General features: G+C 47.7%; 1 protein-coding gene across 1 annotated transcript; it reads right to left on the bottom strand.

The window, feature by feature from the left end:
• Positions 1 to 62: 62 nt before the first annotated feature.
• LOC120309005 (F-box DNA helicase 1-like) lies at positions 63 to 19,642 on the bottom strand. Its single transcript, XM_039345778.1, has 19 exons — positions 19,587 to 19,642; positions 18,437 to 18,576; positions 16,560 to 16,698; positions 15,781 to 15,971; positions 15,030 to 15,113; positions 14,207 to 14,298; positions 12,349 to 12,517; positions 11,303 to 11,534; positions 10,017 to 10,104; positions 9,159 to 9,254; positions 7,819 to 7,955; positions 7,388 to 7,487; positions 7,179 to 7,303; positions 5,910 to 5,964; positions 5,069 to 5,263; positions 3,755 to 3,877; positions 2,557 to 2,660; positions 1,989 to 2,120; positions 63 to 966 (listed from the first exon to the last, which is right to left on the bottom strand). The coding sequence occupies exons 2-19, from the start codon at positions 18,553 to 18,555 to the stop codon at positions 796 to 798; spliced, it is 2,352 nt and encodes a 783-aa protein (XP_039201712.1). The 5' UTR covers positions 18,556 to 18,576; positions 19,587 to 19,642; the 3' UTR covers positions 63 to 795.
• Between the last annotated feature and the right edge of the window lie 7,128 nt (positions 19,643 to 26,770).

The following is a 26,770-nucleotide window of genomic DNA, read 5'->3' as shown; positions in this document are numbered from 1 at the left end:
TGGCTTTCAAAAGCCAATAGGAATTGTCCAGGCTGTCTCTGCCCTGCTGAGCCCGCCAAAAGTCCCATTCTGCAAACGGGGCTGCACCAGTGGAGTAGTCCTCGACTTACGACCGGTTGAGTAGTCCTCGACTTACGACCGGTTGGGGGTCGCAGCACTAAAAAGGTTGAGAACCACTGGTCTAGGGGCTGTTGCTATTCCTTTTGATAGGATGGCAAAAGTTGGACATTTCAGCCAAGGGAACCACCGGCTGTGCAAGAGGGAGAAATGGGGAAGCCGTAAGGACAGCAGCCCAGACGTCCCCAGGTGTGTGACAAGGGTGTACTGTGGGTGCTGTGATGTTCTGCTGGCTCCAGGATGGAAGGGAAGCACCGTAAAACCACCGGGTAGAGGTGTGGCCAATCATTTGTGCACAGTCCCCCCCCTTGGGTGGAGAAGAAACAACAGGTGGAAACTAATCAAGCAGAGAAGCAACCTGGAATGGAGGAGAAACTTCCTGACAGTGAGGACAATTAACCAGTGGAACAGATTGCCACCAGAAGTTGTAGGGGGCTTCTTCACTGGGGTTTTTTAAGAAGACACTGGGCAGCCACTTATCTGAAATAGCACAGGGCCTCCTGTTTGAGGAGGGGGTTGGACTAGTAGACCCCCAAGGTCCCTTCTGATTCTGACTCTCCAGGCACCACAACAACAGCATCGCTCTCACATCAATAGGACCCCTTCCTTTCTACATTCTTTGCTTTCTTTTCGCTTTGAAAAATGCCCAGTGCAATTTTTTGTGTGTGTGTGAAGAACTCAAAGGTCTTCGAGGAGGTGGCGAAGCACGGGTGGAACCTCAATGACTTCTGGAGCACGGGCGGCCTCCTCCACCATCGTGGGAGATCCTGCGAGGTGTGCAACGGGGCTGAGGATCCGCGCTGCACAAGAAGGACAAAGTAATTTCTCGGAGGTTTCGATGCCGCCCGACTGCCAGAAAAAGGTTGAGGGGAAAAAAAAAAAGTGAGGTTTGCAAGAGAGAGACGATCTCTACCCACCCGTGTGCATGGGAGGCGGCTCTAAATAGCATCCTCCTGATTCTGGAGTGCTGATAAGAGAGAATATTTGTAGCTGAGGGTTGAACTGTGGGGTCCTGGGTGCTCTCTGAGCCTGGTGGTTTTCTTGTAGATGTTTCTTGACCCAACTAGGGAACATCATCAGTGCTAGAAGGGAGAGGGGTTTGTGGAAAGGAGGAGGAGGAGGAGGAGGAAGAGGAAGAGGAGGAGGAGGAAGAGGAGGAGGAGGAGGAGGAGCTCTCTGAGCTTGGTGGTTTTCTTGCAGATGTTTCTTGACCCAACTAGGGAACATCATCAGTGCTAGAAGGGAGAGGGGTTTGTGGAAAGGAGGAGGAGGAGGAGGAGGAAGAGGAGGAGGAAGAGGAGGAGGAGCGCTCTGAGCTTGGTGGTTTTCTTGCAGATGTTTCATGATCCAACTAGGTAACATCATCAGTGCTGGAATGGAGAGGAATTTGGGAGGAGGACGACTACGACAACGATCACTGTGGGGTCCTTGATATTCCTCAGTTGTTTTCTTACAGATATTTTATTACCTAACAGGTAACATCATCAGTGCTAGAAGCCTCCTAGCATATGTCTTCTAGCACTGATGATGTTACTTAATTGGGTAATAAAATGTCTGCAAGAAAAGCGCCAGGCTCATAGAGCAGCAAGGAGCCTGCACTCCATGTTACTCTGAATGGGGAGCAGTTTGCCTCCAAAGCATCCTTGCAAGGAGCAACGGCAGGAGAGGGAAATATTTCTGACTCCTGCTTGGAAGAGAAGTTGACCAGAAACACGTTCTAGTCTCCAGGCCGTTGACCCTCTTAGTCGCTCTTTGTTGCACTTTCCCCAAAGTCTCAACATTTTTTCTTTAACGCAGTGACCAAAACTGGATGCAGCCTTACTAGGTTATAGTATTACTGAGCTGGTCACTTCCTAAAAGGAGATACGTACGTAAGCAAACTTCATCCTTTTCGGGATTAGGAAAGAATCCGCTGGGATGACGGTGAAGCAGCCGTCCTCCAAACACCAAAGCGATGCCGTTTCGCGCACTTTGTCGGCGAGTTCAAACCGTATGCAGTATTCCTCGGGGAAAAAACACCAGAAGTGATTAGCCAGCCAGGAATCCAGGGGGCTCCCGAGGACTGGAACACAGGTAGGCCTCAACTGCATAATTTCCGTTGCAAGGTGAGGCAGTTATTAAGTGAATTTTGCCCCACTTTACGACCTTTCTTGCCACTGTTGTTACGTCAGTCCTCCCAGCCGTTAAGGGAATTTAGCTTACACCCATTGAATTGGCTGGTCAGAAGGTCGCAAAAGGGATCACATGACCCCGGGACGCCGCCACCATCATTAAGTATGAACCAGTTGCCAAACGTCCATACTTTTTTGATCATGTGGCCCCGGGGATGCGGCAATCATCATTCATGTGAAGTCACTTTTTCCAGGGCTGTTGTAACTTTGAACGGTCACTAAATGAAAAGTTGTAAGTTGACTATCTGCATTAATGGCTTTAACTCACCTTGGCCTTTTCTAGGACAGAAGTAAAAAATATGGGCAGGATGAGACGCTTCTTGGCTCGCGTGACAGCGACATACAGCAAGTTCCACTCAATGTCTAGGGTGGCTTTGGATGAGAGAGGAGAGGGAAAAGGAAAAACTGAGTATAATGGCATGGGTTTCTTTCTTTGAGCAGATCTGCTCCAAACACACATCTGAACTCTTGAGCACTGAGTGGTGCCCATTCCCAGGCCAAGGGAGGTGTTCCATGGTTGATCAGACATTGTTATCAGGGATTCCCTAAAAAGGAGGGAGGGAGGGGAACGGATGGAAGGATGGATGGGTGGAAAGAGAGAAGGTAAAAGAAGGAAAAGGGAGGGAGGGTGGAAGAAAGGAAGGAAGAATAGAGATGGAAGGAAGGAAGGAGATAGAGATAGGAGGAGGGGAGGCAGGAAAGGAGGGGAGGGAGGAAGATTATAGAGACAGAAGGAAGGAAGGAAAGAAGGAAGATAGGAAGATGATAGAGATAGAAGGAGGGGAGGGAGGAAAGGGAGGGAGGGAAGGAAGATGATAAAGGAAGGAAGGAAGGAAGGAAGGAAGGAAGGAAGGAAGGAAGGAAGGAAGGAAGGAATAGAGATAGGAGGGGAGGCAGGAAAGGAGGGGAGGAAGATTATAGAGATAAAAGGAAGGAAGGAAAGAAGAAGGAAGATAGGAAGATGATAAGAGATAGGAGGGGAGGGAGGGAGGGAGGGAAGGAAGATGATAGAGGAAGGAAGGAGGGAGGGAGAGAGGGAGGGAGGGAGGGAAGAAAGGAAAGAAGGAAGGAAGGAAGGGCCCTGGTGGCACAGTGGTTCAAATGGAATATTGCAGGCTGACTCTGCCCACAGCCAAGAGTTCAATCCTTACCGACCCAAGGGTGACTCGGCCTTCCATCCTTCCGAGGTGGGTAAAATGAGGAGCCAGATTGTTGGGGGGGGGGCAACAGGCTGGCTCTATAAACTGCTTAGAGAGGGTTGTAAAGTACTGTGAAGCTGTATATAAGTCTAAGGGCTATGGCCATTGTTAGAATGTGACCAAGAATCAAGGAAAGCAGCTTCCAGACTCTTCCCGATCGATCGTTCTGCGTTTCGTTGTTGTTTATCGTCGGTCAAGCCACACCACGCATCTGACAAAAGCTAACGTGTTTCCATAAAAGGGAGGGAGGAAGGAAACTCTACTCACTGGCTTCAATCCCAGGCACCCTTTTAGAGTACCACCCCAATGTAATGTTCGCAAAGTCTCTAGCAACTTGGACCGTGTCGAATTCCTGCCCCTTGGCGTTGTGCACAGTGCCTAGGATGTGGTCTGAAACACACAGAGGAGAAGCAGTGAGGTCCATAACGGAACACTTCCAACTTAATTACGAGTTGCGAGTTACACAATGACAATAAAGACAGTCCGTTCTATTCTTTTCAGCAGAGATCTGGAAGGAAGGCGGGCCTGGATGCCTTTCTCCCTTCTCCGACGGAGGAGCCACGCAGGTGCTCGGAATAAGAGGGCTTCCAATCCCGCTAGACCCCAAAGTCCGAAAGAAAAGTGGACTTCCATCAACCGCACGGGGACCTGGCGTCAGGGCTGGACAGAGGCACAGTGGCTGCCTTGGTGCTCTCCGAGCTTGGCGGTTGATTTGTGGACATTGCATTACCCAACTAGGGAACATCATCAGTGCTAGAAGGGAGTGGGGTTTGCAGGGAGGAGGAGGAGGTGGTGGTGGTGGTGGAGGACTGTATTGTCTTTGGTGCTGACTTGGTAGTTTTCCTGTAGATGTTCCATAGCCCAACTAGGGAACATCATCAGTATTAGAAGGGAGTGGGCTTTGCAGAGAGGAGGAGGAGGAGGAGGAAGACTGTGGAGTCCTGAGCTGGGCTGTTTTCTTGCAGACATTTCATGACCCAACTAGGTAACATCATCTGTTGAGCTCATGAACCTCATACTGATATCTTTTTTTTTCTTCAAAGATCCCATTTGAACCCCAATTTTACCTGGCTTTAAGGTAGTCCCCAACCTATGACCACAACTGAGCCCAAATTGAGCCTCGGAGTTCTGATTTGTTTGGTCTCGGATCCACGACCTTTCCATTGCTAAGCAAAACAGCCGTTAGGCGAGAGCTTTGCCCCATTTTATGACCACAGCCGTTAAGCGAATCACTGCAGTCGTTATGTTAAGACGGCTGTAAAGCGAATCTAGCTTCCCGAGTGACTTTGATTGTCGCAAATGGGGAATCACGTGACTCCGGGGACACGGCAACCGTCATAAAGGTGAGTCCGTTCTCAAGCGTCCGAATTTTGATCACGGGACCCCGGGGATGCGGCAATGGTTGTTAAGTGTGAAAGGCGGTCATAAGTCACTTTTCTTGGTGCCGTTGTGACTTTGAATGGTCACTAAAGGAACTGTCGTACGTGGAGGACTATCTGTATTATAGGCAGACGATAGTAATAAAAGAAGCTAGTTTGAATGCTATTTGTCTGGATCTGGCTCTTTGCGCAGGATATTTACCTGCATCTTCTGGAGCCGAGACATGGTGCTGGGATATTTTGTCCAACAAATCCGGAATAGAACCCTGAGTCTCCTCCACAATTGCAATTATTGTTTTTAGTTCTTCATCTTCTGTTTCTTTAGCATGGTTCTTGAAGCTCTTGAAGCCTTTTTTTTTCCAACTTTTGATGAAGGGATCCTGTATCTCGAGTCTTCCTAAGATCAAGGCAAGTTGTTAAGTGAGTCACGTCCAACTTTACAATCTTTTTTTCCTATGGTCAGCTGGCGACCACGTGACCCCGGGACACTGCAACCGTCCTAAGTGCCTGCCAGTTGCCAAGCGTCTGAATTTTGATCATGTAACCACGAGGATGCCTCAATGGTCGTCAAGAGTGAGGAACGGTCGTAAGTCACTGTTCTCAGTGCTGTTGTAATTTCGAACGGTCACTAAACAAACGGTTGAGACCACCCAAAGACTAATCCGAAAACAGGGACTTACAACCCAGGTTTGAAGTTGTGACACCTCAAGCCTCCTTTGTCGTTGTGTTGTCACGGGCAATGTGGTAGTCTTTATGGCCATCCCGTTTCCTACAGTCACATCACCGGGTTTTACAAGGCTTTGCTGAAAAGCAGTGCTTATTTCCTTCAAACTCTCACAGCAAACCCTTGATTCACTTAACCAGAGATTTCGCTGAATGACCCCTGCAAAAAGGCTCGTAAAAGCGGATTGGCCGCATAACTGACCCATTTTATGACTTTACAACGTATGACCACATTGGGCACGCTCCGTGAAGGATGGTATGTCAAGCGCTGCCTGTACACAGCTTGGACATCTACACAAACACCGGCTGAGAGAACTCACCTTCAGGATGACGAAGCGCCCAGATATCACGAATCTTGTCAAAGGCTTCAAGTCCCTGATTAAAAGAGGACAACAACATCAAGTAGAGCCCTGTGAGATGGGACTTGTAGTCCGATGCATAGTCATAATTATCTGTCCGCCCTTTGGGGCTCCTTAATGCCCTCCAAACATTAAGAGGCATCTGCAGAATCCATTGGTTTTGCCACACATTCCTCAACATAGCAGCCTTCCAATATCTGAGCGGCTGCAACAAAGAACTTATTTATTTATTTTATTTATTTATTTTTAAAATTTATAAACCGCCCCACTCCCGCAGGACTCTGGGCGGCTAACAATAAAAACAACATAAAACATGACAAAACAAACAGTGCAATAACAGTCATCCAGGGGTCAGATTTTATAAACCCCAGGCCTGCCGGAAAAGCCAGGTCTTAAGCAGCTTACGGAAAACCAACAGGGTGGGAGCGTTCCTAATCTCCGGGGGGGAGCTGGTTCCAGGACGTGGGCGCCAGCGGCCCCGCCAAACGGCACTGCCTGGCCGACGGGACCTGAAGGAGGCCCAGCCGGTGGGATCTAACCGGATGTAGGGAACTATGAGGTAATAGGCGGTCTCGCAAACTTATTTTCCAAAGCACCGGGACGCAGGAGAAGAAGCAACGGAGGGAAACTCATCAAGGACAGAAGCAACCTGCAACTAAGGAGAAATTTCCCTAACAGTGAGAACAATTAACCAGTGGAACAGCTGGCCTCCTGAAGTTGTGGGTGCTCCAAAACTGGAGGATTTTAAGAAGAGACTGGACAGCCCCTTGTGTGAAATGGTAGAGGGTTTCCTGCCTGAGCAGAGGGTTGGACTAGAAGACCTCCAAGGTCCCTTCCAACTCTGTTGTTCTGTATGCTACAAACAACCCTGAGATGCTGAAGCACAACAGGGACACTGCAGATATCTCAAGAATATTAATAAAGACTTTGGAGGTGTCGTGAATCAAACAGCTCAGTCTTTTAGGGAGCATTAACATCTTCAACACTGGAGTAAAAATTGCCAACAAAAAGTCCAACCAGGAAGCTATAGGTTTTTAGTTTTTAGAGGGAGGGAGGGAGGGAGGGAGGGAGGGAGGGAGGAAGGAAGGAAGGGAGGGCGGAAGGAGATGGGGAGGGAGGGAGGAAGAAAGAAGGGATGAAGAGAAGGTAGGAAAAGAGGAAAGAAGGAAGGAAAAGAGGGAGGGAGGGAGGAACCCCTACTGCGTCCTTCCTGTGCCTTCTCACACTCACCCCGAGCAAGTGTATCTTAGCAGGTGTGTCTCCACAGGTAAGCTTCACAGCATCCTCAAAGACAGTTTTGTTGGTCCGGGATAAGTGGGCCACCGTCCCCTCCACGCCGACCCCACTGACGTCACCTGTCGAAAAGAGAGCACCGCCTCAGTCCCGCCTAGCCAGACTCACCTGGAGCAACCAAAGGACAACTGGCTTCAAAGACTCACTTTCCTGCTTGTTCCCCACCAGCGTTTTCTTCCGGACTCCCTTGGAGACATCCAGAATGGTCGCGCCCACGTAAGCGATTTCGGAGCCAAAGCGAAAACTCTGCGGAAGCAAGAGGGGGAAGGAAAATGCAGCATCACTTGTTTTGCAGGGTCTTCAGTGAATGCCGCACTGATTAAGCAAACCAAAACTGGAAGTGCTGTTGTTTGGCAAATCCACTAACACACACGATAGAGATAGAGATAGAGAGAGAGAGAGAGAGAAAGCGAATGAAATGTGTATCTTGCGAGATAGCTTTCAATTGGAACTGGAGAGGACCCACAATGAGACCCATGAACTGCTTGGAACTGAAACATCTGGATCTTCAATCTACAGGTAACCCACAACTCCAAGTCAAGCATCCCAGCTAGTCTGCCATCCTGCCTCGACTTACGTGTGTCAGGTAAAAGATGTGGTCGTGAGGGATGTTGAAAATTGTGTTATCAGCACCACAGAAGGAGTAGATCTTTTGGTGTGGGTCTCCTACCAAGATCACACTACACTTTTGTGAGCGAACAATGTCTGCCATAGCTAGAGAAAGGAAAAGGAGAGATCTTTAGAAGCTTGATGTGGAAAGGAAGCCAAGGCCAACGTTCTCACAGGAACAAGACCCTCAAAAAGAGAGAGCGGCTTTAATGAACGGTGGATTTTAATTTTTTTAATCTTTATCGTAAATGATGGGAACTGGAGTTTCCAAAACAGGAGAGGTTTGCAGGAAATCACACCCCAATATCCCAAACTCACAATTCATGGATCTTACAGAGTTTCCCCTGATAGTTCCCTAATCAGTTTTTCAACCTTGGCAAGTTGACGGTATGTGGACTTCAACTCCCAGAATCCCCCAGCCTGCCTGCTTTAAGGTGGGTGGATTTCAACTCCCAGAATTCCCCAGCCTGTCTGCTTTAAGATGGGTGGACTTCAACTCCCAGAATTCCCCAGCCAGCCCTGTGCAAAGAATTAAAAATTCCTTAAGAATTATTCCTCTGGGGCAACTGCACCAAAAGATGAATCCAATCAACAGAAGCAGTCCCCAAAATTCCTGTTGCCAAGCAAAAGAGTTATGTGAGTTTTGTCCCTTTTTACGACTTTTCTAGTGCCGCAGCTCTTAAGTGAATCACTGCAGTGGTTAAGTTAGTAACACAGTTGTTAATAAGGGAATCCGGCTGTCCAGCTACAAAGACATATTATTTTGTTGTGTGCTTGTGCAGGTGTGAGTGTGGGACCCCAGGTCATTGAAGAACTGATGGCTGAGAACTGCAGAACTACAGAAATTTTTTCACAACAATTATCGGCCACTTAATTGGGGGATGTGACCTGCATTCCATGTACTTTTAATATCCTGCTTGGCACCATTTTAACAAGAGCTGGTTTTCCATTCAACAGTGCCGGTATGCTGTACTCAATAAAGTCTGCACTAGTGATTGGAGTGTCTCGGTTGTGCTTACTTCGTTGGGATCATCAGTCCGGGCTTCCCCATTGACCTTGTTTGTCAGAAGGTTGCAAAAGAGGACCACGTGACCTCCTGGGATACTGCGACTGTCATAAATATGAATCAGTTGCCAAACCTCCCAATTTTGATCATGTGACCGTGAGGATGCTGCAACGGTCGTGAGAAAAATGATCATGTTCCTTCTTTCAGAGCTGTCGTAATATCAAATGGTCACTAAGGAAATCTCGTAAGTCGAGGACTACCTGTACTTGGAAAACTGGACCCAGAACCTACACCTCACTCACCGGGGGTGCAATCTTGGGCCTCATCCACCAAGATGACATCGTATTCGGAAAGCGAAGGCTTCTGGAGTTGCCAAAGCTTCAAGTAATCTAAAAGACCTAAGACCGATGCTTAAAATCAACATCAGTGCACAAAAAAGCAACATTTGCATTTTTCTGGTCTGGGACTCCTGTGTTACAACAGAAACAGAGCCCACTATTGCTTTTAAAAGGAAGCATGATGATATATTTTCTTTTAATACAGGGTTTCCCAAGCTTGGCCACTTAAAGATGTGTGGACTTCAACTCCCAAGATGCTGGCTGGGAAACTCCCGAGAACTGAAGTCCACAAGTCTTAAACCGGCCAAGACAGGACTAGAACTCCCAGTCTCCTGGTGATTGGCCCAAAGTCACCCAGCCAGCTTTCATGGCTACAGTACTAGAATTCACCGTCTCTGGTGATTAGTTCAAAGGCACCCAGCCAGCTTTCATTCCTAAGGTGGGATTTGAACTCACTGTCTTCTAATGATTGGTCCATAATCACCAGCTGGCTTTCATGCTTTAAGGAGGGACTAGAACTCACCATTTCCTGGTGATTATTCCCAAGTCACACAGCCAGCTTTCATTCCTGAGGCGGAACTTGAACTCACTGTCACCTAATAATTGGCCCAAAGTCACCAAGCTGGTTTTCATTCCTAAGGCGGGAGTAGAACTCACCATCTCCTGGTGATTGGCCCAAAGTCACCCAGCTGGCTTTTTGCCTAAGGACTAGAATTTCTCTCCGTGAAAAAAACTGCCCTTTATTCTTATTTTTTTCTTCCTCTTTCTTCAGCAGAGCTAAATGCAACCAGAACTAAATGAAACCTCACATATCCCACCTACCTTCGTGCGTCATTCGGTGCGCCATTTCCCCGGTTGGGCTCAGCGTCTGCATCTCCCTCCATATTTGTTTTGCATCTTCAACAATGATCTAGAAAGCAAAAGCTGATAAGTAGATTTTGCCAGACAAGATCAGATCCGAGGCTTTCTCATCCAGACTGCCCAGAGACCTTGAAGGAGAAGGACGGTCTGGATCCACAGGTAGTCCTCTTCTTACGACCACAATTGAGACCCAAATTTCCATTGCTGAGCAAGACCGCTGTCACGTGAGTTTTGCCCCATTTTACAACTTTTCTTGCCACAGTTGTTAAGTGAATCACTGAAGTTGTTAAGTTCGTCACACAGTTGCAATAGGGGCAAATATCTGCAGTTCAGGTGTAGGATGAGGGTGAAGGTTCGTTCTCCGAGCTTGTGGGTTGGTTTCCGAACGTTTCATTACCGGGCTAGGTAACATCTTCAGCAGAGTGGAGGGGATGTCCGTGTTCTTCTGTTGATAAGGGCTTCAGGTGTGGGTGTGTCGAGTGAGGGTTGTGATGGGTCAGGCGTGAGTCATCAATGAGGGGCTTGGGTGTTGTGATGGGGAGGTGGAGCAATTGATTGGAGCAGCACACAAATCATCAGCCACGCCACCACCCGCCAGGCACATGAGTTTTTCGAAGCCTGGCACTCCACCAGCAATTCCATCCACAGACACATCAACCTACAACTGGCCTTCGCACCCCTCAGAATCCAAATCAACCACACAGCCAACCGGGGACGACACCGACCCTCAACCATCCCGTGCAATCCCCCACTACCAGCAATTCACCTCCCAAGGATCCTGACCTGACATAACCTCCCCATGACGAGACCCATCACTAGCCTCTCACTGATGACTCACACCTGACTCATCACAAGACCCTCACTCGACACACACCCACACCTGAAGCCCTCATCAACAAAAGAACAGCGACACTGACATCCCCTCAACTCCACTGAAGACGTTACCTAGCTCAGTAAGAAAAAGTTTGGAAACCAACCCACAAGGTCAGAGAACCAATTTCCACCCTGAATCTGGCTTCCCCATTGGTTTTGCTTGTCAGAAGGTTGCAAAAGGGGATCATGTGAGCCGAGAACCCTGCAACTGTCAGAAATACGAATCAGGTGCCGAGCATCCGAATTTTGATCGCGTGACCATGGGGATGCTGCAAAGGTCATGTGTGTGAAAAATGATCCGAAGTTATTCTTTGCAGTACTGTTGTAACTTCGGTCACTAAAGAAACAGTTGAAAGTCAAGGAGTAACCTGTACCTGACATAGCTCCTCAGCACCAAATCCACAGTTTTTGAATTTCTCGCAGTTGTTCTTGCACCATTTGGGTGTGTGGTCCACAGTGATAGAGTCATCCGCTGAAGCGAAAAACGCAGTGAGGGTCTGAACGATCATGCTGACTCTGATGAACGGAAGCTTTTCCTGGCGATTGGATTGGAGAAAGCTGTCCACATAGGACGTCAGCGGGAACAGTTCAAGTTCTCTTTGGTAACTGCAGCCAAATGAAAGAGGGACGGAAGAATTAATCCTGGTATTTAATCTCTGCTTGTTAGTTGCTGGCAAGGAAGTCTTTTGGTCATTCTGTTTCCTTTTTGGCTTTTGGATTATCTGTTTTCAATGGTATGTAGTTGTTGTTTATCTCAATGTGCCTGTTGATGGCTGATTTTTTTTCCCAGAGTGCCAGGAATTCTCTGCCGTTTTAGATAGCACTGATGATGTTACCTACTTGGGTTCATGAAACGTCTGCAACCAAACAGCCAAGCTCAGAGAGCAGAAAGGACCCCAGAGTCCATATTAATTTCTGGGATGTGGGCAGTATGCTTTAAATCGCGATTTGGTGGGAAAAGAACATCTGTTACCCACCTCGAATTGAAGTGAATCACTCTTTCATGAATTCTCCTGACAGACAGAACAATTAATCAGTGGGATGGCTTGCCTCCAGAAGTTGTGGATGCTCCAACACCGGCGGTGTTTAAGAAGAGATTTGACAACTGTTTGTCTGAAATGTTATAGGGTCTCCTGCCTCAGCAGGGGATTGGACTAGAAGACCTCCAAGGTCCCTTCCAATTCTATTATTCTCTTCACAATCCTTCCAGCAACAGAGAAACCTATTTTATTTCACGAATGTCTTAAGAAACTATTTCAAAATAATAAATTGTTTTATTGCTGGTTTGTTGGGATCTTATCAGCTCTTTGGTTTTATTTTTGGGGGGGTTACCTTTTCTTTTTCATTATGTTATACCTCACCACATCACTGTTTTTTTTAAAACCAGGGCAGATTCATTAAATAGGAGGCAGCTCCTTACTCTGTTTTGACTGCTTCCTTAGCTAAGGAGTGGAAGGTTTCACAGGTGACGTTCTCAGGGAAAAGCTGCTTCGCCTGTTCTCGGACGGAACTGTTGAACGCCAAGTATAAGAACTTAAGCTTGGGCCATTTCTTGGTGTACTGGATCAGTGTGTACGTTTTCCCGGTGCCTGTGTGAAAAATTAAAAACATTTCAGTCCTTCCGGATTGTTATTTCCTAGCCAGGTTCCTTCCAGACAGCCAGGATGGCAGAAAAAAAAAAAATCCCCAGGACTTTGCAGGTGAAAGATGTGAAGCTTCCATGTCTACAGATGAAATTAAGCAAGGTGGATAAAATCCAGGACTAACAGATCTAATAGATCCCTTCCAATGAGAAGGAACCAAGTCATTAAGGAAACAAGGGGGAAAAAAGTCACTTGAACCAGACAAAAACAAAATGGGGTTCTCAGCAGAGGGAGAGGCCCCCTGTGCAAATCCCATCAACAGCTATCAGACTTGAAAACCAACAAGGCAACACAGGCAGTCCTCGACTTACGACCACAATTGTGCCCCAAATTTTCGTTGCTAAGTGAAACATTTCTTAGGTAATTTTTGCCCCATTTTACAACCTTTCTTGCCACAGTGGTTAAGTGAATCACTGCGGTTGTTAATTTAGTAACATGGTTGTTAAGTGAATCTGGTTTCCACGCTGACTCTGCTGGTCAGGAGGTCGCAAAAGGGATCCCGTGACCCTGAGGACACTGCAACAGTCATAAATAGGAGTCAGTTCCCAAGCGTCTGAATTTTGATCACGTGACCGTGGGGATGCTGCAAAGGTTGTAAGTGTGAAAAGGAGTCGTAAATCCCTTTTTTCCATGTCACTGTAACTCTGAACGGTCACTAAGTGAACTGCTGTAAGTCTGGGACTATCTGTAGTAGCTTCCAGTCTTGTCAATCTACAAAGAAAGCCCACCCATTCTGCCAGCCTAGTGGAGAAGGATGTGGGTAAGTGTATATGAGTGTTTGTGTATGTGTGTGTGTGTGTGAGAGAGAGAGAGAGACAGAAAGAGCGCAAATGTATGTATGGAGGAGAATATTTGTAGCTCACAGTTGAACTGCTGGGTTCTTGATATCTCCGAGTTTGGTCATTTTCTTACATTCATTTCACGACCCAAGTAGGTAACATCATCAGTGCTTGAAGGGAGTGCAGTTTGTGGTGGTGGTGGTGGTGGAGGAGGAGGAGGATTGTGACATCCTTGGTGGTGACCCAAGTAGGTAACATCATCAGTGCTTGAAGGGAGCGCGGTTTGTGGAGGAGGAAGACTGCGGCGTCCTTGGTGTTCAGTTGCAGACATTTCATGACCCAAGTAGGTCACATCATCAGTGCTTGAAGGGAGTGGGGTTTGTGGAGGAGTTGGGGGGAGGGGGAGGAAGAGGAGAACTGTGGGGTCTTGAGTGCTCTCTGAGCTTGGTTGTTTTCTTGCAGAGGTTTCATGACCCAACTAGATAACATGATCATTGCTAGAAGGCTTGTACTAAAAGGCTTCTAAGCACTGATCATGTTCCCTAGTTGGGTCATGAAACGTCTGCAAGAAAACCACCCAGCTCAGAGAGCAACAACAGTCCAACCATGAGCTACAAATATTCTCTTCTATCGGTAACACTACAATCTCCCTATAATGGTGGAGAAGAACCGTAGCAGCCTACATCACCAGCAAGGACAATATTGTTGTAAATAGCAAGAGATCTTTGGAGGAATTCGGGAAAGCTGGTGAAATGAAGATCCGGGCAAGGTGATCTCAGTTCTCAAGATATACAATGATCAGTAAATTTGCACCTGCAGACAGAATCAAGTATCTCCTGGGCTGGGGCTGCCTTACCTGCAAAACCCACAATTTTTACCACCTCTCCAGGTTTTTTAAAGGCGTGGTTCAAGATCTGTTCTTGTTCTCTGGTAGGCTTTAAGTCAGTCCTGTTGATGAACAGAAGCAGAAAAAAGTAAAAAGCTAACATAGGTAACCAGGTGTTTTTTGCAACATAGCAAACAGGGTCTAAAAGTTGCATCTTTAAGATGGGTGGACTTCAACTCCCAGAATTCCCCAGTCAGCATTTGCTGGCTAGGGAATTCTGGGAGTGACGTCCATGCAGCTTAAAGTTGTCAAGGTTGGGAAACATTGGGCTAAATTATTCCCTGGTTCTCCTGGGAAAACTTATACAGGTAGTCCTCGACTTACAACAGTTCATTTAGTGACTGTTCAAAGTTACAACGGCACTGAAAAAAGTAACTTATGACCATGTTTCAAACTTACGACCACTGAGCCCAACATTTCTGTTGTTAACATTTGTTAGGTGTGTTTTGCCCCATCTTATGGCCTTTCCTGCCATGATTGTTAAGTGAATCGCTTCAGTTGTTAAGTTAGTAACACAGTCGTTAAAAGAATCTGGCTTCCCCCATTGACTTTTCTTATCAGAAGATCATAAAAAGGGATCACATGAGCCCAGGATGCTGCGACCGTCATAAATATGAATCAGTTGCCAAGCCTCTGAATTTCGATCATGTGACCATGGGGAGGCTGCAACGGTCGTGTGAAAAATGGCCATAGGTCACTTTTTTCCAGTGCCGTTGTAACTTTGAAGGGTCACCAAGCGAACTGCTGTAAATCGAGGACTCTCTGTATCGAGACACAAAGTTAACGTACGTACCTACAATCCAGTAATTCAGGGTTGGAGTCGTTGTAGGGCCAATTCTCCACGGTACGAAAATAATAAAAAACATTGTAATAAAACCTAGAAGGATAGGGAAAATGAGAAACGTTATAATGAATCTCAAAGTAAACTCTAAACTGTATAAAATCCAGGAAAAATAATTCAGAGAGGAGAATAAACACACCTCCGCGGATTTCTGCTTTAAGGAACCAACCCTTGAAATCAGCAGTATCTGTTTGCAGATGCGTGAGAAAGCCTGAGCAAAGTTGCAGCTGCTTTAATGAGTAGGAGAAGTGTTGCTTTTGGTGATTGATAACCCACCTGAATTCTTTTTGCACATAACTCAAGGGGACGAATGTATCCAATATAGCTTCCTCCTACTACTTTTCCCACAAAAACAACCCTCTGAGGTGCGTTGGGCTGAGAGACAGACAGACAAGACTAAAGACACCCAGCCAGCTTTCATGCCTAAGGCAGAACTAGAACTCACAGTCTCCTGCTGATTGGCCCAGAGTCACCCAGTTGGCTTTTATGCCTATGGCAGGACTAGAAATCACCGTCTCCTGCTTTCTACCTTGGTGCCTTAACCGCTAGACCAAATCGGCTCTCATGCTAGATCCAAAGTGCTTTTTCTGAACCATTTTTAAATACACACAAAGCCCTGCCAAAGATGTATTTCTACTTTTACTACTGCCGTAAAGGACAGGTTTCCGTCCTAAGTGTCTCTCCTGACCCTTTTCAAACTGACCTGTTGCTGATCTTGACCCCGTTCTCTCGCATGGCATAAAGAAGGGTGGCTGTGCAGTATAACATTTCATTGATGTCCATCAGCGACATGGGAGAGGTGGGCCTTTGGAGGCAGCCCACCAGATCCTGAATATCGCAAACACCTCCAGCGAAGAGCACAATGGCCGCCATCACTGCCCGAACATAGGCCGCCTGGAAGAACATGGGGTGGGATCATTATCGGGATGGGGGCAACCTTGTATTTTCTGTCCTGTCTGGCAGGAGAGCAAGTTAAATGGTACAAATAGTCCTGAACTTGCAGCTATTCAAGGAATGTGGAGTCCTTGGTGCTCTCTGAGCTTGGTGGGTTTCCTTGCAGACGTTTCATCACCCAACTAGGGAACATCATCAGTGCTACAAGGGAGTGGGGTCTGCACAGAGGAGGAGGAGGAAGGGGGTGAGGACTGTGGGGCCCCTTGTGCTCTCTGACCTTGTTGTTTTCTTACAGAAGTGTCATCAGCTGACTAGGTAACATCATCAGTGCTAAAAGGAAATGGGTTTGCAGAGGAGAAGGAGGTGGTGGTGGTGGTCCTTGGTTTTTGGAAGCCTGGCATTCATATAAATCACTAAATGATCGCTAAATGAATGGTTGCTAGAACTCTCTTGTCTTGCAATCCATTGCCTTTTGAGTGACCATCCAATCCAAATTCTGAGCAAGACAACAAATCTCCCAGGGGAAACACCATCGAAACGCGCCCAAAGATCAATTCCAGATAAGTGTTTAAACCTGCCGAGACATACTTTCTCTTTGCAACTCTCCAAATCCGGAAGATTCTTGGCAATGCAGATTTGCGCCTTGGGAAACAGCGAGTGGCATTCCAGACACGCGAGGATAGCGGTAGGATCTCGGCAGTGGCAGCTCCGAACAGCAGCCACACACCTGGATTGGGAAGAGAAACAGGGACAGGTGACGGCCTTCTCTACAGACATAGATTTCTTCCCCAGTTCAACTCCTTTTTGTGATTTTAGCAAGTTGGCAATTCCTAGATACTAAGAGTAGTAGTAGTAGTAGTAATAGTAGTAATAGTAGTAATAATAATAATAATAAAGTTGGAAGGGACCTTGGAGGTCATCTGCTCCAACCCCCTGCTCAGATAACCTAATAGGAGTGGAATGGTTGCAGCAGGGGTGCATGTCTGAAGCTCCACTCATGTGAGCGGAAGGGGCTTGCACTTGTGCGCAAAACTATTCCTGGGAGAAGGCGCTTACACTCAGGCGGGTGAAGCATTCGTGTGCTCCCACAAGTGCCCTCTGCTTGCACTGCAGGTTGCGCTTGCGCAAATGGAGCTTCGTGCATGAGCGCAAGCATCCTCTGCTCATATGCGAAGCTCCATTTGTGTGAGTGGAGGGCAGATGTGCTGCTCGCACAAATGGAGCTGTGGGCGTGCGCCTGCCATTCACAGGTCTGCCCCCACAGCACCAGGTCAGGCTCCCAGCTGGAAAGCTTGGGGATGGCTGGGTTACAGGGAGTCCTCGAGGTCGTGTGGCTTCTTGGGAAGAGAGTCCGGGTGATCTCCGTTAAAGATACGCGTTCATTCAGCTGAGCAAAGGTGGGTCCTTTCGTAAGACTGGGAGAACACTCAACGCAGTCTGAAGCCCTTATATGCAGATTTCTTATCTTTACTTGGTTACATAAGCCAGCTCACCGTTGATAAGGCGCACGGGGTCCTCAACGTGAGGCCACAACTGAGCCCACAATTTATGTTGCTATGCTAAGTGAGAAATGTGTTAAGAGAGTTTTGCCCCATTTTATGACATTGTCACTTTTGTTAAGAGAACCGCTGCAGTTGTTAAATTAGTAACACGGTTGTTAAGCGAATCCGGCTTCCTCATTGACTTTGCTTGTCAGAAGGTCGCAAAAGGGGATCACGTGATCCCGGGATGCTGCGGCCGTCATAAATATGGGTCCGTTGCCAAGAGTCCAAATTTGGATCAAATGACCACAGGGGTGCTGCAAAGGTCGTAAGTGTGAAAAATGGTCATAAGTCCCTTTTTTCTATGCCGCTGTAACTCTGAACGGTCAGTAAATGAACTGCTGTAAGTCGGGGACTACCTGTGCAGGTGTATTCAGACCCTTGGCAGATCCAGCGGTGCAAGAGAGAGGGGCACGGAGGGCGTCAGTCCATAGAGGGGCCGAGAGTCACACGCGATTGAATGGCTGACTAGGATGACGAGTCCTCGACTTACAACGATTTGCTTGGTGACCCTTCGAAGTTACAACGCCACTGAAAAAAGTGACTTAGGACCATTTTTCACACTTACGACCGTTGCTGCATCAGCAGCACCAGGGTCACCTGATCAAAATTCAGAGGCTTGGAAATTGACTCACATTTATGACGGTTGCTGTGCCCCGGGGTCACGTGATCCCCTCTTGCGACCTTCTGACAAGCGAACTCCATGGGGAAGCCAGTTTCACTTCACAACCGAGTTGCTAACTTAATTGCATTGACTCGCTTAAGAACCGTGGCAAGGAAGGTCGTAACGTCACGACTGTCTTGCACAGCAACGGAAATTTGTGGCTCAATTGCGACGGTCAGTCGAGGACTACCTATATCAGGATACCTGTTTAACTAAAGCAAAAGAGAGGATTTGTGGTTGTGTTACTGAAAACCACTCACCGAATTAATCCAGGCATGCATCTGGGGTGATTCTTGGTTAGGCCGTACCGCTGCAGACTGTCTCGGACAGCCCCCAAGGCTCGGCTGTCTCCCTCCAAATACAGATTGTACACATCCATCCAAGAAATGAACGGAAATTCCTGAGCAAAACATTGGATATTGTTTTTTTTTCTTAAGATTTTTTTTCTTAAATCCCGCTTTTAATATTTCCTGAGATCTATGATACAAGGACTTGACCTTAGGCACGAAGGAGGGGCCTAGCCTAAGGGTTACCCTGTCCTTATGGAAAGTACACAGGTCCTTCCTCACTGAAGAGCAGCCAGTTCAGAGATCCTTCTGGCTGAAGTTACAGCAACAAGAAATGCCACCTTCATCGATAACTGTTTGAACAAACCAGTGTCAATAGTTCAAAGGGTGCGAAACAAGAGCCTATAAACCTGATGAAGATCCCACGAGGGGTATCTATGTACAGTTGATGGTCTGACGTTGTTAGCTCCTTTTAGGAAGGAGCGTATCATAGGGTGATGTGTTAAGGATTCATTGCCGCAGGAAATAACTGTGGCAAGTGATGCTACCTGCCTGCGGATGGTGCTTGTGGAAAGCCCTTTGTCTAGACCATCCCTCGGGAACTCCAAATAACTGGCATTGAAACCGCCAAAAGGTCAATTTTTCGAACTAAACACCAGTTGCAGGAGCCTCTCCACGTGGCATCGTATATTCTATTTGTCGAGGGTCGCCTGGATTGCTGAATCATAGCTATGACCTTCAATGAATATGAGTCTCGGCCTAAGGCCTGCCTCTCAAGTGCCAGACAGTTAACTGGAGCCATTGAGGGTCTGGATGGCGTAGTTCCCCCTGAATGTGGGAGATGCGATTTGCTGGGATCCTCCATGGAGGGGATGCGGAGAGCTCCATCAGGTCGGCGACCAAGAGCGTCTCGGCCAATGCGGCACAACCAGGAGGACCTCTGCTCATTCGCGAAGGATCTTCCTGATCGTGGCAGGGGAGGGAAGGCATAGAGCAGTTCCCTGGGCCAGAGACTGCGGAGCGCATCTGTTCCCTCCGCTGAGGGAGACGGGAACCTGGAAAGGAACCTGGGAAGTTGTGAGTTGGTAGGGGAGGCAAAAGGTCTAAGGTTGGGGAAACAAACCTGTCCACGATCTCTCTGAACACCTTCGGATCCAGCTGCCCTTCGGAATGGTCCACGGTTGCTCTGCTCAGTGAGTCCGCCTGCTGGTTGGTCACTCCGGATATGTGCTCCGCCCTGATGGAGGCAAGATTCAGTTCCGCCCAGGACCCCAGCAATTTGGCCTCCTGCATGAGAGGCCTGGACCTTGTCCCCCCTTGTCTGTTGACGTGGGCCTTGGCTGTAATGTTGTCGGTTAAAATCAGGACATGTTGGCCCTGTACTATATCGGTGAATCTCTTTAGGGCCCTATGTATGGCTCTGAGTTCCAGCCAGTTTATATTGTTCTTTAAGTCCTGTTTGGACCACCGACCTTGAGCCCAGTGCGTGTGGAGGTGTGCCCCCCCACCCAAACAGGCTTGCATCTGTGCTAATGGTAATCCTGTCTGGTTCTAATACTGCTCCCCGTGACAGCGCCAGGGAGTCCCACCATTGAAGGGAGTTCAACACCGATGTGGAGTCAGGTTCACTTTTGACTGGGCACAATCTTCGCTTGAGGGACTGAACTTTTAGAAGCATTCCTGCTCTTGGATTAGATTAGAAATTAAATTTTCTTTGGGATTGTTTCGATTCATAAGAAGCAAGATGAACACCTTAGAAAACAGGAGATTTGTCTTCAAGAACAGAAGAAGTGTGGTGCAATTCTGAACATTACCTATCTCCCCATAATTCAGTGTTTGCAGCATTGATTCGTTAATCATTTCCAAAGTGGTGGCAGATACCTGTTAGACCAACCATGGAGGAGCTGCCAAATGACACCTTCAGGAGATCTTTGCCCTGGTGCCTGTAGTTGATCTTCTCCAAAACCTTTCTCGGCTGGGTCAGCACTGGAAGCTTTTCATCTCTGCCATGAAGGTAAGTGATGCCTTTATCTCGTCTTCCAATATTTGAGGGGCTGCCACAAAGAAGAGTGGGTCAACCTATTCTCCAAAGCAAAAGTGCCCACAGAATGACACAACAGGTTGATTAAAGCATCAATCACACCATCGTGACCACCATACTGACTTTCTCATCAGTGTGGACACTACTAGTTTTATGTCTGATACTCTGAGGGGTCCTTACTCTTGTTTTACACCGGCTGGAATCTATATGCTTGGCTGTCTTCCTCTGATTAAAAGGATTTATCTGATGTGATCTACTGTGGCTAACGAAGAGTCCAACAAAGAGAAGGACGAGGGGGGACATGATATCAGTCTTCCAACATCTGAGGGGCTGCCCTAAAGAAGAGGGAGTCAAGCTGTTCTCCCAAGGGCCTGAAGGCAGGACAAGAAGCAACGGATGGAAACTCATCAAGGAGAGAAGCAACCTGGAACTAAGGAGGAATTCCCTGACAGTGAGAACAATTAACCAGTGGAACAACCTGCCTCCAGAAGTGGTGAATGCTCCAACACTGGAAGTTTTTAAGAAGAGACTGGAGAGTCATTTGTCTGAAATGGTATAGGATTTCCTGCCTAAGCAGGGGGTTGGACTAGATGACCTCCAGGTCCCTTCCAAGTGTGTTATTCTCAGGAGGATGGACAGGACCCAGTGCAGATTCAGTCTCCCTTGCAACGTTTCCTCCATAGTCTAACCATAGACAAGAACATAATCCTGTTTAAAATCCCCTTCTGTTCACAGAATAACAGAGTTGACGGGACCTTGGAGGTCTTCTAGTCCAATCCTCTGCTCAGGCAGGAAACCCTATACCATTCTAGGCAAACAGCTGTTCAATCTCTTCTCTAAATCTTTCAGCACTGGACTTCTGGAGGCAGGTTGTTCCACTGGTTAATTGTTCTCACTGTCAGGAAATTTCCCCTTAGTTCCAGGTTGCTTCTCTCCCCTGGTCGGTTTCCATCTGTTGCTTCTTGTCCTGCCTTCAGACCCTTTGGAGAATAGCTTGACTCCCTCTTCTTTGGGACAGCCCCTCAAATATTGGAAGGTCCTTTCACTCTGAGGAAGATAGCCAAGCATATAGATTCCAGTCGGTGTAAAACAACAATAAGGATCCCTCAGACTATCAGACATAAAACTAGTAGTGTCCACACTGGTGAGAAAGTCACTATGGTGGTCACGATGGTGTGATTGATGCTTTAATCAACCTGTTGTGTCATTCTGTGGGCACTTTTGCTTTGGAGAATAGGTTGACCCACTCTTCTCTGAGGCAGCCCCTCAAATATTGGAAGATGAGGTAAAGGCATAGCTTACCTTCATGTCAGAGATGATAAGCTTCCAGTGCTGACCCAGCCGAGAGAAGTTTTGGAGAAGATCAACTACAGGCACCAGGGCAAAGATCTCCTGAAGGTGGTCATTTTGCAGCTTTTCCATGGTTCCTAGAGGTATGTCATCCTCAGATTTAGTTCTAAGAGCCCAGAGTGGACATTAGGAAGAGGAAATACCTCGACGACTCGAACTTCCTGTTTGACCATTCCATCATCTACGTTCTGCTCAGGAGGCCTCACCAACAATGGTTCGACCTCTTGGCCAGAGCTTCTGTCAGAGTCGCTAGGTCCCCGGGACAAACGTGATCGTTTCCTGGGGGGCATCGATGTTTCCTCTCCATCACCAGGACGAATGGAAGAGTTATCCGAGGTGGACGATGAGTCACGAACAAAGTTCTCCAGAGGTTTCTCAACTTTGCTTTCGCTGCCTTCTGCCACATTATCGGAGCATCTCGAGATGGTGCTTTGATGACCTGCCCACCCAACAGAGACAGAAAGGGAAGACAATTACAGCAGCTTCCAAGGACAGCTTCGGCCATGTCGAAGAGCAGGGCGCTGGTGGACAATGGCAGGCCTCTGTACAGATGGTCCTCGACTTACAACAGTTCATTTAGTGACCGTTCAAAGTTAGAACAGCACTGGAAAAGGGGACTTATGACCCTTTTTCACACTTACAAGCCTCCCCAGGATCACATGATCAAAATTCGGATGCTTGGCAATCCGATTCATATTTCTGACGGTCGCAGTGTCCCGAGGTCACGCGATCCCTTTTGCGAACCTTCTGGCAAGCAAAGTCCATGGGGGAAGCCAGATTCACTTAGCAACCGTGTTGCTAACTTAACAACTGCAGTCGTTCACTCAACAACTGTGGCAAGAAAGATGGTGCAAAATGTCTCGCTTAGCAACAGAAAATGGTGCAAAACGTCTCGCTTAGCAACAGAAATTTCGGATTCAATTGTGGTCATATGTTGAGGACTATCTGTACTGTTTTCCACATCTCCCATTTAAGCCTTTAAGCCCTGGTATCCGCACAGCAAATGTAAAATTATAAAAGCTGCAACCTTGAAACCTGTAGGAGAGAAGACATGTGTAGGGTCCTTGGTGTTCTCTGAGGTGGGGGGGTTTCTTGCAGACTAGGGAACATCATCAGTGCTAGAAGGGAGGGGGGTTTGGGAGGAGGAGGAGGAGGAAGTGGTGATAGAGGTAGAGATGGAGGAGTTTAGAGTCCTTGGTGCTCTCTAAACTTGGCTGTTTTCTTGCAGATGTTTCATCAGCCAACTAGGGAACATCATCAGTGCCAGAAGGGAGGGGGGTTGGGAGGATGAGGAGGAAGAAAAGGTGGTGGTGGAGGAGGAGGAAGTGGGAAATGAAAATGACTGTAGGTTCCTTGATACTCTCTGAGTTTGGTGGTTTTCATGTACAAGACGTTTCATGACCCAACTAGGGAACATCATCAGGGCTAGGAGGGGGAAGGTTTTGCTCTCTATATACAGGTGGCCATATAAAAAGGGAGCCAAGCCTTATCAATAGGGGACAAGGGACAAATGCTGCACCAAACTTTTGCAACACAACACCCCCACAAACAGATGCAGCAAAGGCCCCCGAAACCAGGAAAGCATCTGCTCAGCCTTGCAACACAAATGCAAAGGGTCACAACTCATCCTACCCTCGGAATCCTTCTTCCTCTCAGGAGGTGGGCAAAGGCCCCCGTTGGAATCTGGGCTGCCCGGCCTCTGGCTGAGGGGCTGCGTCAGAGCGGCTGTGCCTTCTGGGCTCTGCCGAGGAGCTTCGCCTTCACTCACTGCAGGGCCGAGTTGCTTGGAAGAGCTCACTGACCCACAAGAAAACAACAGAACAAAATGTCACTGGGTGAGAGAAAGACCTACAAGTGAAAGAGGAAAACCCCGTTCCACTGTAAACCCAGACCCTGCCTTTTGCAAACCACAATTGATGGTTTAAGGTGTGGCCCCTGCCAATCGCATTTTAAGCAATCGACCAGGGTTCATCCAACTATCACACAGAGTTCAGAGCAGCATAGTAGCATAGTTTAGCCTAGAGTAGCAAGATAGGAGACCAATAAACTTAACAAATGAGGGAGGGAGGGAGGGAGGGAGAGGGGGGAGGGAGGGAACTTCTGGTCCCAAATACCAACCCAGATTGGATCCTCCCTCACTCCCCCCTCCATCTCTGCCTCCCTCCCTCTCTTCCTCCCCCTCCCTCCCTCTCCCTGCCTACCTCCCTCCTTCTCCCTCCCCCCTCCCTGTCCCTTCTCTCCCCTCCTGCTCCCTCCCTCTTCTCCCCCTCCCCTCCCTCCTCTTCCCCTCCCTGCCCCTCCCCTCTCCATCCCCTCCCTCCCTCGCTTTCCCACTCCCTCCCTTCCTCCCTCTCACCCCCTTCCTCTCTCCCTCCCTCTCGCTCCCCTCCCTCCCTCTCTGCCTCTCTGCTTCCCTTCCTCCCTGCCACTCCCTCTCTCTCCATCCCCTCCCTCCCCCCCTCCCTCCCTCCCTCCCTCCCTCTTTTTGGATCAAAACTAAATATAAGACCCGATCTAATTTTTTGGGAATCATGGTAAATACATATAGAGATAGATAGATCACTGTCCATCTTGAAAAACATAACGGAAGGAGGAAGCTTGAGAGTTGACAAGTTTAATACTGTATGGGACAAAACTGCAACTGAATCCAGATGTTTTGCATCGGATACCACAAAAAAACCCCTCCTGTCAGAAGGTAAAGAGGAAAACCAGTTGTGAAGAGGATGTGTGGCATCCCAAACAGATGCCACACAATCTTGTGCACCCTGCTCAAGCAACGCTTATGTGCCCTGTCCTGGATGGAAGGAAGCGAACTACCGATAATCTTTTCTGCCATCTTCATCACTCTGTGTACTGCCTGCCTATATGAATCAGTGATGCTTCCAAACCACACAATATCTGGTCTGAGGTTTTGGTGCATTCCCCCATGATTCAATTTATATTTATTTAGTTGGGGGGGAGAGGGGGGGCAGAGAAAGAGAGAGAGGCAGAGAGACAAAGAGAAAGAGAGAGAGAAAACCAACCTCTGGTCCCAAACACTAACCCAGATTGGATCCTCCCTCTCTGCCTGCCTGCCTCCCTCCCTCTCCCTCTCCCTCCCGCTCCCTCCCTCTTCTCCCCCTCCCTCCATCTCTGCCTCCCTCCCACTCTCCCCCTCCCTCTCCCCCCCAAGGTGTGGCTGATGCCGAACACCTTCAGCCCCCCCCCCCCTGTGCTCGCCACCTCCTGTACATGGAAAAATAAGACATCTCCCCAAAATAAGCCTAAAGGGTCTTTTGGACCAAAAATATATATAAGACCTGGTCTTATTTTCGAGGAAACATGGTAAATATAAATATTAATCACTGTCCATCTTGAATACATGCTGGAAAGACGAAGCTTGGGAGTTCACAAGGTTGATACTGAGTGGAACAAAATTGTGACTGAATCTGGATGTTCTGCTTCGGATACCACGGAGCCCACTCCTCCCAGAACGGAAAACCAGTTGTGAAGAGGAACTCCAGAAAAATCCTGCGGACCCTGCCCAAGTATTGCTTACATGCCCTGGAAGTAAGTAAACTACCAATAATCTTTCCTGCTTCCAAACCAGACAGGATGCTCTCAATCGTCCCTCTCTAAAAAATGGGAACGACTGGGAAGGAAGACCTATTTTTCTCATGCAAAGACGCAGGAAACGCAAGTGCTGCTGTGTCTGCTTCACCACGGTCTTCCTGTTAGAGAGACCAAGCCAGCCTTCTCCTTAGCTGCAGTTAAGAAATGAAACTGAAACCAAAGAAATTTATAACTATCTGCCTTGCACTTATCAAGATAAACCTTGACTCTTTTTATATTTTATAGAGCCACATCTGTCAATCTGTATGACAAATACATCTACATACATACATATATATCCTACAGTCATATATATATATTTATTATATAAAACTACACTTAGTCCAAAAAGGCAGCTGGATAAATCTTTGTCATTTTTTACTGTGAACACATTGCCACACATTACAAATGAAATTGTTGCCCACTCTTAAAACAATATATACCCATACCTATACATGCACACACATATACATACGTGCATACATACACACACACATACACACAAATCACTGTCCATTCTGAATATATGCAGAAAGAGGAAAGTTGAAAAAACTACATAAATAACTAAACTAAGAATAAATAAATGCATAGGCGTTCAATTTGGTGCCCAGGTTGACATTTCAGGCTAAGGGACGCTTGTTTGTCTCTTTAACTTGCCCACTTGCGATTGAGGGGGGGCGGTGGTTAACAGTAATAAAATTGAGATTTTAATTTCGCATCACTGCCATTAAAGCAGGCCCCAAACCAGCCCTTCCTTTTAAGAGGCACAGCCATGCCTTAAGCCGGGCTTTCTCAACCTTGGGAACTTTTAAGAAGGGTGGACTCCCATTCCCAGAATCCCCCAGCCTGCATGCAGGGGATGATAGTATCGTGTAACATCCCCAATCTCTGGAGGGCGCCAGGTTGACGATAGTCGGCTTTGCAACTGACTTTTTTTTTTTTCTCCTCCCCCTCCCAAAGCAATTCAATTATTTTTTCCCCCCAAATCCGGTGGGATAATAGGTCCTTTCCCTTAGCAATTAATCACATTTTGAAGCTAAATTGGGACGTACTTTGATCTCCTCCGCCTAACTTGCAAACAGCCACAGCTCCACTTTTGCACGCGCACCGCAACTCGCGCCCCGGGGCGCGCAACTTCAGCCAACGAAACTCCGCCTCCAGCCCCTCCCTCCCTCCCTCCCCCGACTGAGTTGTCTCTGCCGACCTATCGCGGAGCTCGCTCCGTATTTCTCCTCCTCCTTCAGGCGGAGAAGTTGCCCGGCGGGGACCAATGAAACGTCGCCCGCAATTTGACGGGAGGGAGGAGGGAACAGAACAGAATAACG

This window comes from Crotalus tigris, unplaced genomic scaffold, assembly GCF_016545835.1.
Source record: "Crotalus tigris isolate CLP2741 ecotype Arizona unplaced genomic scaffold, ASM1654583v1 scf7180000017975.10810073628:1450386, whole genome shotgun sequence".
NCBI classification, from domain to species: domain Eukaryota; kingdom Metazoa; phylum Chordata; class Lepidosauria; order Squamata; family Viperidae; genus Crotalus; species Crotalus tigris.
Note: the sequence above shows the minus strand (reverse complement) of the source record. Positions and strands in the feature narration are given on the sequence as shown.

Excerpts from the sequence above, each read along its gene's own strand:
- LOC120309005 (XM_039345778.1), bottom strand. The coding sequence starts at position 18,555 with ATGGATGTGTACAATCTGTATTTGGAGGGAGACAGCCGAGCCTTGGGG. Across the intron at positions 15,972-16,559 it reads TGGAGAGTTGCAAAGAGAAA|GCGGCCTATGTTCGGGCAGT; the intron begins GTATGTCTCGGC and ends ATGTTCTTCCAG. Across the intron at positions 7,304-7,387 it reads GGTGGGGAACAAGCAGGAAA|GTGACGTCAGTGGGGTCGGC; the intron begins GTGAGTCTTTGA and ends TCTTTTCGACAG.